General features: G+C 47.8%; 1 protein-coding gene across 2 annotated transcripts in view; it reads right to left on the bottom strand.

Moving 5' to 3' along the window:
• ASAP2 (ArfGAP with SH3 domain, ankyrin repeat and PH domain 2) overlaps window positions 1–13,943 on the bottom strand; it is a 156,162-nt gene that overhangs the window by 62,862 nt on the left and 79,357 nt on the right. For both annotated transcript variants that reach the window (XM_080938356.1, XM_080938357.1), the window contains exons 4-5: window positions 2,724–2,798; window positions 1,407–1,456 (exon numbers count right to left, since the gene is read on the bottom strand). In XM_080938356.1, the coding sequence (XP_080794482.1) occupies window positions 1,407–1,456; window positions 2,724–2,798 (125 nt within the window). The remainder of the gene's footprint in view (window positions 1–1,406; window positions 1,457–2,723; window positions 2,799–13,943) is intronic.

Here is a 13,943-nt window from a genome sequence, read left to right as displayed (position 1 = left end):
AAGTTGGTCAACAGTACTCCTGAGCCTAGCTTGACACCGTCTTGCTAGGTCATGAGTGGCAGCCCTCAGCGAGGCCCATCCCTGCTGATGTCACAGAACCTATCACAGTTAAGGGATAAGTGGGCAGGGCCAATGGTTAGAGTCTCCTTGGGCTGAACAGACCTTCCAGGTCCCCCAGTTTCACATCACCCCTGCTGAGCATCTGAGTGGATGCCGCCAGTGGAATCCAGAGGATGCAGACCTGGACAGTTTCCAGACAGAGCAGACTACTTCCACGGCTGGAAAGAGTGCTAAGAGGTGGCACTGGATTTGAGCTCTGTCATATACTTCATTAATGGAAGAAAAGCCCAGGCCAGCTTAAAAACAAAACAGCCCAGTTAAAATACTTAGAGCCACATCTGAAGTGATTTTCCCCCCTTCCTAACCCTCCTCACTGCACCAGATGGTTTCACTGAGAGTTCCTTCCCATTCAGGAACGCCTCCAGCCCCCAGAGAGATTACAAAGTAAGCATAAGGCATTTAAAAGAATTATCAGTTTCTCCAGTATTTAAATAATTGAAGGCTTTAAGTGCCCCTCCCCCTAGCTTTTTCTCGATGCCTTTAGCATCAGAAACTAATAAGAACGGCTCTAACTGCCCCTAACTGTCCTGGAGCAGCCTGGAAGTTCAGGTCTCAGTCACAGAGCCCCAACCACCACATCCCTCCCTAGCAACAAAGAAAGCAGGTAAAACTGAAATACTAGGGGCTAAAAACAATGGAGCTGGTATTTCAGAAAGACAGAAACACATGCAACAAAGCAACTTTGAGTGTGGCAACGGGCCTGTCTGCATGTGAAACTGGTGTTCCTGTATCCTGGCAGGCATGTGGAGGTCAGAGGACAACCTCAGGTGTCTGTCTGTTTTTGCCTTGTCTGAGGCAGAGTCTCTCCTTTGCCACTGTATAATGATGGGCCACACATCTTCCCACAAACTCACAGGAATTCTCCTGTCTCTACCTCCCACTTCACTGTGATTACAGACATGCACTACTGCATCTGGCTTTTCATCCGGGTTCTGGAGATTCAAAGTCAGGTCTTCAGATTTACATGATCTGTGGCTTGCCCAGTGAGCCCTCTCCCCAGCTCCTGAGGTCTGTTTAATGAACCACCAGGTAACATTAGCGTGAACACGGTCTATAACCACCATGACACGGCAGAGCTTGCTAGAAGAAACCACCGTTTCCAAATGCAGACAACAGATAGAAACACACCTGTTACCATGAGCCATGGTAACACGGCTTTAGGCAAATTCCTACCTGGATTAAGTTTACTCAGTGAGTCCTTTCAAGCAACAAAAACCTGATTTAACACTGAAATCTCCAATTACCTACATATGCTTCAGAATAAATAAATAGATAAAATCACTCACATTTTCGTTTCATAGTCCTTCCAAGCTTTATCAAAGGGCTTTTTCAGATCCTGTAAACAGAGGAGCAGTGAGTAAGCTTAATTAATCATTAACTTCTGTGCAAGACAAACATTCCTATCTCTAGACTGGTTCTGCATAGGACTGCCCCAGAAGAAATCATGCATGGGATCCTATAAAAATAATAAGAACTAGGTGCCTTTGATACACTGCGAGTGGGGTGGCCAGCCAGCTTTTAGCCTGCTTTCTCCCTTTAAAGCACACGTTATGTTAGACACACAACACACACACAGAGAAGTAGCCCGTACAACATGCCCATCACCCATTTTGATTTCCATCCCCGTCCTACTCTTCCGTTCCCCTGGACTTCCCCTCTGCACTTTTCTGTTTGAAACTGAAGAGTCGTGGTCTTTAATAAGGCTTGGCTATAAAAAACAAAAGCAAAAAAACAAAACTAACAAACCCCGCTGAGGCTTTCAAGTCTATGAAAAAGATTCCCACATAGGTCTGTTCTCTTCAATGAGATTCTTTGCATGTCCACCAGCCACAGAAGGTTTTTTGTGAAACTGCCCTCCTGCTCCTAACAGTAGACCCACTATGGGATCTGTATTTCCTCTGTAGAAGGCAACCTCATACCCCTTGGTTTTTTGGTTTTGGGGTTTTTTTCTCATGATAAATCAGATAGCCTGATTTCAGGGTCTCCACAGGGAAAACAAGTAATGTCCCTGGTGGTCTTTGCATGCTCTGCAGGGGAAACAGTAGGAGGTCCAGGTAGAGGTCCCCACCATGGGTCAGACAGGCTTCCAGATAATACCAAAAGGAGACTCAAAAATCACAATAACATACAAAGGCCTGGATCTCTCTAAGACCCAGCCAAACATCCCTGCGGCCCCACGGACTAATAACTCCAGCTTCCACTAAGTTCAACAAGACATTAATATAAATGTTCAGGCCTGTCCAAACAGCCAGCATCCTCTGAAGGACAGACACGTAGTTAGCTCGTGCTTAGGAGACTTTCTGTCCTCACTAGGATCCTTTCCTCGAAGTAAATCAGCAACATGGCATCTAGGAAAGCAGGCCCCACTCACTGCCTGCCCCTGCTCCTGTCACCCTGAGGGAACCTCAACCGGCTCGTCCTCCCTTTGCCAAGCTTGGAGCACCAGCAACAGAACAACCCAATTGCCAAGAGGCACCGCCATTCCTTTGGAAGGTGGCATCAAAATGTCAAATTAAAGGAAACAAAGCAGATGCCATCCCTGTGGCCTCATGTGTCGGGTGATTCCCGTGAGGTCAGAGCACCAGGGCCTCGGCTCCTCCTACCCCTTTCACTCCTTTCAGGTCTCCTTTCAGCAAACTGTCCAAAGGGAACGAGATGATGTTGTTCATGTTCTGAATCTGAAAAGGGAGAGAAAACAGAAAAGGTATTCAACCTCCTTGCTAATCCAAAGCAAAGATAACTAGAGTGTGGGAAGGGACACTGATACTAACTCACCTCCACAAACCTGGCTGGCATGCTGTGGTAGCCTTACCCACCCATGCACATTGCGTTTCAGAAGTGAGCACACAGCTAACCAAGGACCCAGATCTGTGTGCTGCCACAATAAGAACCTTCTGTTGTTCCATTGTAAAAAGGTATTTCAGTGAGTAAAACCTAAGCCTGTCTAAGAACCATCAATCAATAAGAGAATCAGTCAGTCAAAAGCCTGGAACAAAAGGGGACGACCTGCCTCTTGCTACCACTGCTGAGGTGTGGGACAAGTGGAGCAGTGTCACCAAAAGCTGGGAAGGATTAAGGAACCCCTGCAATTTTCATAATTGAGAACAGTAGGCTTTCGAATTTGTTCCAGACCAGGTTCCTGTCCTGGAGCACCTGACCATGACACCCCACATTAGGACGTGAGCCCAGAGTGCTCTCCATGCTAATGAGGTATATAGACGGACCAGCACCAAGGGTTTAGCCAATAATCTTTCCTTCCTGGACATTCCTTTCCGCAAAAGATATTTAATCTCTGGTCCACCCTGAGTAAGTTGTATGCACCCATTTTAATCATTAATAAAGAGTTTGGACAAGCAAGAACTATCTCTCTCATCAAAATCCAATGAGTGAAAGTGCCATTATTAAGCCAGGCTGCCTAAGTCTCCCACAAAGGCCCCTCCTTCAGGTACCCCCACCCCATTGTTGGTCCGAAGCCTCCATCCCCAACTCCTCAAGGTTCCAGCAGTATCTGGGTGTCTGAGAGTTTGGGAACCACAGCCTCGGCCTCAGCCTACGTCGGCATTGTTCTTCACCCAGAGAGACACAAGCTGAAGTCCCCATCTTAGGCTGTGTTTTACCTTCCGAGTGGTATGTCTGCCACGCAAGCAAAGCTGGAATAAAGCCTAGCATGCCCCTGCATTTAGTCAGCCTGAGTGGCATTCTCACACCCCAGTAGCAAAGGAAAATGCTGTGGGGGGACTAGCAAGCATGCTCCCATCATGGGAATGAGAGGAAGGCAGATCAGTCCAAAGCACACTGTAACTGGCTGTGACTTGTGAGAATTAAGCTTAATAGATCAACTTTTAGGTACTATAAAGCTCTGTTGAAAGTGAGGGCTGTAGCTGACAATAAGAATAATCTTTGCACACCAAGAAAACGTTGACTAATTCCAGGTTACACCCTGTTTTACATGTACTTTTTGCTCATTGTAACTAGTAAGACCTTAATGCAGAGTATCAAACCTTAAAAAAAAAGAAAAAAAAAAAAAGCCAAGCACTGACACAATTGTATTTGTATACATTTATGCAAACATGTTAAAATTTTTTTCTTTTATCTTTGTTTTTTAAAATAAAGTTAAAAAAAAAAGAACCATCTTTGCCTATGGGTAATCCCTGACAGCAATCACACCTGACAGCAATCACACCTGAGCATGAGCAATCACACCTGACAGCAATCACACCTGACAGCAATCACATCTGAGTGTGAGCAATCACACCTGACAGCAATCACACCTGAGTGTGAGCAATCACACCTGACAGCAATCACACCTGAGCATGAGCAATCACACCTGACAGCAATCACACCTGAGTGTGAGCAATCACACCTGACAGCAATCACACCTGAGCATGAGCAATCATACCTGACAGCAATCACACCTGAGCATGAGCAATCACACCTGACAGCAATCACACCTGACAGCAATCACACCTGAGCATGAGCAATCACACCTGAGTGTGAGCAATCACACCTGAGTGTGAGCAATCACACCTGACAGCAATCACACCTGAGCATGATCAATCACACCTGACAGCAATCACACCTGAGCATGATCAATCACACCTGACAGCAATCACACCTGAGCATGAGCAATCACACCTGACAGCAATCACACCTGACAGCAATCACACCTGAGCATGAGCAATCACACCTGAGTGTGAGCAATCACACCTGAGTGTGAGCAATCATACCTGACAGCAATCACACCTGAGCATGAGCAATCACACTTGGGTTTCATTGGGAGCTGATGGGAAGACCCAGTGACTCTGCTCTGCACCACACAGCCATGCTAAGCTAAGCAGTCTTTGCACTTCCACAACCACACCATGTCCTGGCCACCTGGTGCTTCAGTGCCCTTTCTCTTTACAGATGTCTCTAGTTCCTTGCCACAGGCTTCTAGACTCTGGCTGCCCCAGGCCCTCTTCAGTCCTCCCAGGTCTAACCAGGACCCTGTAGGTAAGAGAGATTCTAAAATGCTGACTTGTGCATGAGGCAACTGACCTCCCCGCAGGGCACCTCACTGCCGCTTTCATTCCCACCACTCAGCCTCCTGAACTGTTTCCCTGGATCGGTGCCTGTCCTCAGTCTGTCCCCTGACTGCGATGTCCTCTCTCATCCTCACTGTCCGGAACTATTCTCCCTCCCGGCAGAACTTAAATGCTGCCTTTTCCAGCAGCAAGGGAGCAACCCCTCCCTTTCCTGGCACTCCCTAGGCTTTCCCTGTTATGAATTTCTTCTAGCACTTGGCAGACCCTACCTGCATCTGGTAAGTTGTAGAAAATATCCATGCTACCTCTCGTGTGTGTACCACACACCCCCCTTGGTGGGGCAGTGTGAGATGGAGGAGCCAAGGGTGGGGAGAGCAGGCCTGGAGCAAGAGTGGGGTCAAGGCTTGTCCAAACCCTTGAAATCTCATCCTGAGATCAGCAGTAGGACCTTTGACCCCAGGAGGTTAAGTAGCAAAGTAGACAGGTTAAACTTCCTCTCCTCTTATAAGGTCAAGACCACCAGTACCTGAAATCCCTCCTTATGCAAATGAGGCATCTCCAGCACCCTGGTCCCAGCCAATGAGGCACACTCATTCCATAGTCCATACCCAACCCCCAAAGGTTTAAATAACTTTGCTTCCCCCATTAAAATGAGCTATCTCACTGAAGCTCCTGAGACCTCTCAGCCCCAGGCTGGTCCATCCTCACTCCCTCACCCCCATCCCCCATCCCCCATCCCCCACGCCCCTGTAGTGAACAGCAGCACAGTCAGTGCTGGGGGCTCACATCAGAGAGAGAAATGAGGCTTCAGTTACAGAGTGAATTAATTACACTGCTCCTTTTTAATCAAATGTAGGTGTAGTGCTTATGCCTGTAACCCCAGCACACTAGAGGCTGAGACAGGAGGATCCCAAGTTCAAAGCCAGTCTGGGCTAGTCAGCAAGACTCCGCCTTAAAACAACCGACAAAAAATTAGCCAACTATAATACAGCAAATGTGTGTAAGCTCATCTGTCCATCCATCAGTTTTTTTTTGTTTTGTTTTGTTGTGTTTTTGTTTTTTGAGTCTTCTCTGCAAACAACTGGCTAAGAGAATAAAATACTCTAGACCTGGGGATGTAGCTGCCCATTTGTTTTAGTAGAGCGCTTGCCTAGCATGTACAAAGCCCTGGACTCAATTCTCAACACTGCGTAAACCAGGCATAATTCCACACACTTGTAATTCTAGCATTTAGGGGAGGCAGGAGGATCAAGAAGAGTTCAAGGTCATGCTGCTCTATACCAAGTTCCAGGTCCTGTCTCAAAAACAACAACCAAACCAAAGCAAACAAACAAAACCAAATAGGAAGGAAAAAAGGAAGGTTGATGCTGATAGATTTATCAAGGTAAAAACAGGAAGAGGTAGGCAAAGTCTCTTGGATACAGAGAAATGTGAACAACCGTAACTAGCCACACGCACTCTGTTGGTGTGCTGTTATCGTCATTTATTTAAGAATGTCTTAGGCAGGATGCAGCGGCTAGACCTAGGTCCCTAACACATTTGGGACAGATAGGCAGCTTGGTCTTCATGTGTGCTCCCTGACAATTGGGGTGTGTGCGTAGGGGGTGTCTGTGACTCTGTTGCCTGCCGTTGGATCCCCTTCTCTGGACTCATTGGTGAGGCCTCAGTGGGGAAAGGAGATGCTTAGTCCTGCTTCGACTTGCTGTCCCAGGGTAGAGTGGTACCCAAAGGGGACCTCTATGGATTGGGGACAGGCACACTATCCCTGTGAAGGAACATTCAAGAATTACAACAGAGCAGTCCAGTCAGTACACAGGTGGTACACATAGCCGGGGGGAGACAGAGGCACAGCCTGGTTGGAGAAGACAGCTGAGACAGACTGAGCCCCAGGAATTGCACTCAGCTATGAGGAGAACCTCTCTGAGCCCTAAGGGAAGCCCCAGGGGATTTCTCAAAGTCATTTTTATCTGGAAACTAGGGACATTTTTGTTTAGCATGACCTGGGAAGCCATTTTTAAAACACAGGAAAGAGTTCTGTCTTCCTATAGGACCAGAAAGCACTGTGCCGGGGTGAATGGAAGGGCACGGAGGGTGGGCTGAGGTGCTGCTGTATGTGGGTCGGCCACAGCAAGGAGGCTGCCAGTTAGCTGCTGGAGGGTGAAGCACAGGTGTCAGGCCTGCTAGAGGGGTCTCCACTCTTCTCTCAAAGCTTGCTTCTTGGGGTTAGTCAAGTTGACTGAGACAAAGCTGAGTTATGATGACAGAGGCAGAAAACAGTTAAGTGTTGGCTGGAGCTGGGGAGATAAGATTAACTATCAGAGTAAAAGCGGGGTGGGGGGTCTCCCTAAAACTGGAGCATGGCAAGAGGCTCAGCTTTAGGAAGTTTCCAGAAAGCACTAACTCATTTATATAGGTAGTTCTTATGCTATGGAAAATATACCTTATTGAATAGGCTGTTCATGTTGCCTGCTGCAGGAAACAAACCGGGCTAGAGGGATAGTTAGGAACACCACAATCTGCTTTTGCAGAGGACCTAATCTCAGTGCCCAGAACCCACAGAAGGCAACTCCCTCCAAAAGGAGCCACTCCCTGGCCTCTCTCTCTCTCTCTCTCTCTCTCTCTCTCTCTCTCTCTCTCTCTCATTCTCTCTCTCTCTCTCGCGCGCGCACACACACACACACACACACACATACACACACACAACTAAAATAGGCCTTAATAATCAAAACAGAAATGTAGAGCTTTAACAGTGTCCCCATCGGTGTCTTCACTGGGAAGTCACCATGCTCCACCTGGTCCTCTGTTGCAGGAAGGCAACATGTTCAAAACTTCTGCTGCATGAACACAAGCTAATGAGCTAGAAACCCAGAAACTCTCCTGGACAGGAAAGCTAACACAATGACATCTTTCTTGGGAATGTTAGGATCCAGGGATCTCCTTGATAAGACCAACAGACCAACCTCCTCTGGTACTGACAGCTTTGAGACTGCAGGAGAATAGATCTGCAGATGAAACCTTCCACCCACAAAGTCCCTTCTTCTACCTTGTAATAACCCCAAGCCCCATGTGCTTGGGCACACCATCTCTACCCCCTTGGGCACACAGCCTCTACCCCTAAGAGACCGTGGTCCTTTTTCATTCTCCTTAAAGGGCAAGCTGCTTCTGTGCAGGGCTGTCTCCTCTCTCTGATATTTTCAAGTTGCCTCAATCAACCCCGATCTAACATAGGCAGCTGTTAAACACACTTCTGCCAAGATTTTTCTGGGCAGAGATGAACACCTTGGCCCAAACACTGAGGCAAGGATTAATTTTACCTCGGGCAATGTCTGAGAACATTTTTCTCGGCTGTAAACCAGTATTGTAAAATGCCTTTCAAACAGCAAGCAAGGGGCTGGAGAGATGGCTCAATGGTTGAGAGCACTGACTGCTCTTCCAGAGTTCCTGAGTTCAAATCCCAGCAACCACATGGTGGCTCACAACCATCTGATGCCCTCTTCTGGTGTGTCTGACAACAGCTACAGTGTACTTATATACATAAATAAGTAAATCAAACAGCAAGCACTCCTGAATACAGTGACCACTTAATCGAGGCTATAACCATTGTGAGCTAATATACAATCTTCTAAAATAACAGCCCTCCCCTTTTCCTCCCCTCTTCCAATCTTTCTTGAGTTCATTTGGACAAGATGAGTCAACTAGAGGCAAAAGTCTATAATCTATTTCATAAGTACAAATAAAATAGCTGGGCCAGCCAGGCAGGGTCACGAAGTGGGGAGAGGTCAAGAGCATCCATTATGGTAACACCAGATAATAACTAGAAGGGCGTGGCAATGTATCTGCAAACACTACCTTTACCAGCTGCCCATTGTGGTGGTTTGAATATTCTTGGCCCAGAGAGTGGTACTATTAGGAGGTATGGCCTTGTTGGAGGAAGTGTGTCACTGTGGGCATGAGCTTTAAAATTCTCCTCCTAGCTGCCTGGAAGTCAGCCTTCTCTTGGCTGCCTCTGAATCAAGATGTAGAACTCTCAGCTCCTCCAGGACTGTGACTGCCTGGATACCACCATGCCCCCTGCCACGATGATAATGGACTGAACCTCAGAACCTGTAAACCAGCCCCAATTAAATGCTGTCCTTTATAAAAGTTGCCTTGGTCATGATGTCTTTTCACAGCAATAAAACCTTAACTAAGACATACATCCTAACTATTTTTACTTTTTGTCCTTAAAACTCCTTAACTCTAGCTCTGCCCTCCTCAAACCTTGGCCCACACACTAGTCTCTTCCCTGCCCCATGCCACCTGTCTCTCCAGGCCCCAGATCTAGAACTCATGTGTGATGTGGCACCAGGGGGTGGCATGATGTCAGCCCTTATAGAAGGGATGACAACCGCCTGTGCCTCTCCACATGTGCACAACTGAGCATTAAGTCGGGAGTAAGTTCTTCCTGTGGTTCGTGGCCTAACCATCTCTCTCAGTGCAGAAGCTCCTCTGGATGCCAATGCTTCCAGCGATGGTAGAAAATTTATTATGCAGGTCTACTGAGGTGTAACTCATACCACAAACCACACACACTTGAAAGATGTGTTAGGAAATGAAATGAAAGTTATAATAGCCATGGAACTGTGCCAATATCCGATGCACAAGACCAATCATCTCCCAAAGCTGCCAAGTGTTCACTCCTGGTCTCCAGGGGACTCTTCCCCTGCCCCTGACACCGAAGAAAAGCTCCGCCTTCCAGCATTTCTTCTTATGCACTCTTTGCCATCTGGTTCCTTCAGCATCATTTCCTTGGGATTCATTCATGCTGATCTATCGCCTATGGTCCGTCCCTCCTTAATGCTAGGGTCTAGGCCAGGGTACAGACACACCACAATTCATTCATCCTGCTACTGAGACTGTCACGGTGCTTCTAGTACAGGCATGGCTGTCAATACCATACGTGATGATGTGTGACTATCAGTACAACACACATGATGTGTGGTCATGTTTGGGGCGGGGCTGCTTCCAGGATGCCCTTCTTACGAGGTGATATTTGAGCAGAGTTTGAAGTATGCAAGACAGAAGACGATGAGAGTCTGGTAGAAGAACACTCTTGGCAGAGGGAACGGCTAACACAAAGGCCCTGGGCAGGAGTGTGCCTGCCGGGCTCAAAGCATAGTTCTCTGTGTTCCTTCTCAGAGCTGCTTGTCTGAAAGAACGGGCATCCAAGCAGAAAACTTTTGGAGAAGAAATGGCTCAGATATACTACCAAATGGCACAGGGCATTCATCTCACTTAACCATCACACCATCCTGAGAGGTATGCCTTACTATCCCCATTGACGAGGGTTGGAAATGGGGGGTTAGGGCAGCCACCTTGTCCCCCAGATCACACAACTAGGAATGGGTAGGGCCAGGCCAGGCACTGTGAAGCCAGAGAGTTTTGGTGTTGTTGTTGTTGTTTTTTAAATAGATTCACACTGAGAACAGTTCAAAGCACCTCTGTCCTTCCGATATAAGAGGACTCCCATCTGATGTGGAAGGAGCCAGGCTGGCACCATCTCCACCACGCTTCCTTACGATCCATACCCTCACATGCAAGGTGGTCATCGTCCATGTGTCACATATAAGCAGACACCAGGAAACTTCCTAAACAAAACTGGCTCATTTCTGCTCTTAGTATAAAGAACACTGTCCCTGGACAATGCATACTGGTGCCTTAGTCTTTCTAACACACACACACACACACACACACACACACACACACACGAAGAGTTAGGGGTGCTCTAGGGAAGCCTAGTAGGCAGATGCCCTTTATCCTGTCTCTCTAGCATAAAAGTCATCTTGATAAGTTTATTTAATTAAAAAAGAAAAGAAGAAGCCCACTCTGCTCTTGAGTCCTTAACACAAACTAAAAGACCAAAACGAAGCCAGCTACCAAAAGCTGTGTTGGCAGCTTTCACAACCAGAATAAGAGAGGGGCAGCTTGCAAGGCTACCTGGACCCTGGGAACTGATAGTGGTCTGCAAAGCACACAGTAGGTGCTGATAAGAGACAGGCACCGTGGAGCCCACTGGCCAATACAGTACCAGCTTGTGCACAAGTGCCCACTGTGCTCCTGGGGTTTGTCTCTGCTCTCCTCCCTTTGCCAGGGGCCTAGGTAGCCTACCCTTCTACAAATGGTTCCCATCTGCCACGGTGGTGCACAGTTTATGAGGCAAAGGTAGGCACTATGGAATACCTCTGTGAGAGGGAGCCTCTCTTCTAGAAGAGGTGGAGCAGGGGCTACCAGGCACAGCATGTACTAAAGCTACTTGCTGCTGCTCATCCAAGCCCAGCCTGTTAGCTGGCTTCACAGGAAGCTATGATGTCTTCTTACTCTAGGCAGCTCCTGAGAGCAATGGTGATAAAGGAGATGTCTGGTGGAACTCCCGGTTCCTGTTTTGGTATGAAGGAGTGGAAATTCCTCAGCTCAGGGTCACAGTGGCTCACACACTGTAACTCCGCCCTCAGCCCCACCTCCCTGGCGCCTGTTCTGCTTGGGTCTTTACTTGAGCAGGTTCCATGACTACAAAGGCTTGTCTTCTTCCAATTCTCTGCAGTCAGAGACGAGAACGTTTATCTGCAGCTGACCTTGCAGAAGTCAGTCCTGGTTTGAAGCTTGTCATTTAAAAGCCCCTTCTCCAGGACGAGTCTAAGAACCCAGGCTGTCTTTATGACCTGTTTAATGTGATGTTGATGTCTGAAGATGCCTGGCTCTCCCTTTATTCTGCTTGGCTGCTCAGGCTTTTTTTAAGAGTGAGAGTCTCAGCCGTTCGGAAGAAAACCTCATTTCCTACTAAGTCAGTCTTCTCTGGAGCTGTTCCAACTGCTTCAGAAGCATCCTTCCGGGCCTCTTAACAGGCAGGTGGTAATTATTACTCTTTCTGGAAAGAGGCAGAGCTGAGAAGCACACCTATACTGAACTGCTTCTTAAATGTCTGTGGGAGATCAAAGAAAAGCCCCCCCACACACAAACATAAGATGGGACAGGTGTGATGGAAAAACAAGACTTTGAAAATAACCTCCCCCTCAAAAAAAAAAAAAAAAGATGAGTTCTACCAGTCAGCTCATAAGTTGTGGCTCAGTGGCCCTATGGCTGTCAGCATCCACACCATGCTTGGTGAGGGCCGATTTAGGCTCAAAGAAGACTTTTCTCTGTCTTTATCTTTGCCAGAAACTAAGACCAACAGTCCACATTCCACGAAGTGAAATCTTAAAGCAAGCCATGTGGGGCTTCAAAGTTACCAGAGCCGGGTTGTATAAGTTCACAGGTCATGACAACTCCAACAGACCACCGATGCGTTGGGTAGCACTTTACAAGTTCTCTTTCTCACGTGTTCAACTCACCTCCACACTGGCCGTGCAAGGCAGGCTGTAGGCAGGCTGTTGCCCCAGCAGAAAAACCAGCCCTCATTGTCTCTGACCACTTTACCCTATATCATTTTCTCTCAGTTCTGTCCTCTGTCTCTCCAAATGCCACCAAGCAGCGTTGAGTGTCAAAGGTGGAAAGCCCAGGGAGTCTGGGTTGTAAGGCCTCATTTTGAATCCTAATTCAGTCCCTCAGCAGCTAAGGCCCCAGAAATCACTTAGCTTATGCACCCCATGTTCAGCAGCTGGGTAGGATAAAGTCTCAGGAAACAGGATCCACACTGTGGATACTCACTATGTCCCGCTCTCTGAGACTTCCAGTCTGCGAAGAATCTGACAGCAGTGATTTTTATTTTTTTTCAAGTACTGAAAATGGCAAAGCCACAGTATTTGGTGAGCAATGTTCCAGACCCAACATCCAGGTCCTACCCTGCTCTGGTCTCCCTGCTCTTACGGAAAATAAAAGACAGGGAGAAGAGCCACTCTGAGTTGGCTTCGCAAACGCCTGCAGGAGGAACTGCAGACCCAGACGTGTGGCACTCCGAAGGTGCCCTTTCTTTATTAGCAGCACACATTCCAGAGTGGCCAGGCATGGCCAGGCAGAGAGATTTCAGTTCCTTACACTATCAGGGCATAATCTGATCTAGACATCCGGGGTGAAAGTGACTCAACTCACGGGGATGGTATAAGGATTAGATGAGCTAAGAAGTGGGAAGGCACCTGGCTGGTTTGAGTCTACATAAGATCTAGCTGAGAAAGTCCAGGGGGATTCAGAGAGTGTATGTGAGAGCCTCCTGGCCTGCATCTCACATCCCCACCTGAGCCTAGCAGCCTGGTCCTCCTCCGTTGCCTGCACCGCCCACCTTCCCACCCTAACTCCAAGTCCTCCTTTTCTGCTTCCCTTTTTGTTTGCTAAAGCACTTCCAGCAGGAGTTCCGGAGAAATCATACATGAGATCCTGGGAGCATGAACGCATATTTAACCCCATGCTCAATCTCGGTGGGCTGGGCCTGAGGCCAGGCAGAGCCATGTTCTTCTCAGTATTTAAAGGTATTGCTAACACCTTAAAGTTTCCAGTGGTGCTGCTGCACCCAAGGATGGCTGGTTGGGGGGTTCAGCCCCCTCTGTTTTCTAACTGACCGTTTTTCCCACAGAGGCCAGACTAGCTGGTTTTCGGGCTTCCAGGGATCTACCTGGCTTTGCGTCCCATCTTGTCATGAATAGACTTACAAGTGTGCTTTATGGATCCTGGGGATCCGAACTCACATCCTCGTGCTTAGGAGGCAAAAGTTCTACCAACTAAGCCATCTCCTCAGCCCCAAGAATTTTATGTTTTGTTTCCTTGAGACAGAGTTTCTCTGTGGAATCCTGGCTGTCCTCAAACTCAAGAGATCCACCTGCTCTATCTCCC

This window comes from Micromys minutus, assembly GCF_963924665.1.
Source record: "Micromys minutus genome assembly, chromosome: 1".
NCBI classification, from domain to species: Eukaryota; Metazoa; Chordata; class Mammalia; order Rodentia; family Muridae; genus Micromys; species Micromys minutus.
This window is presented reverse-complemented; position numbering and strand designations above follow the sequence as displayed.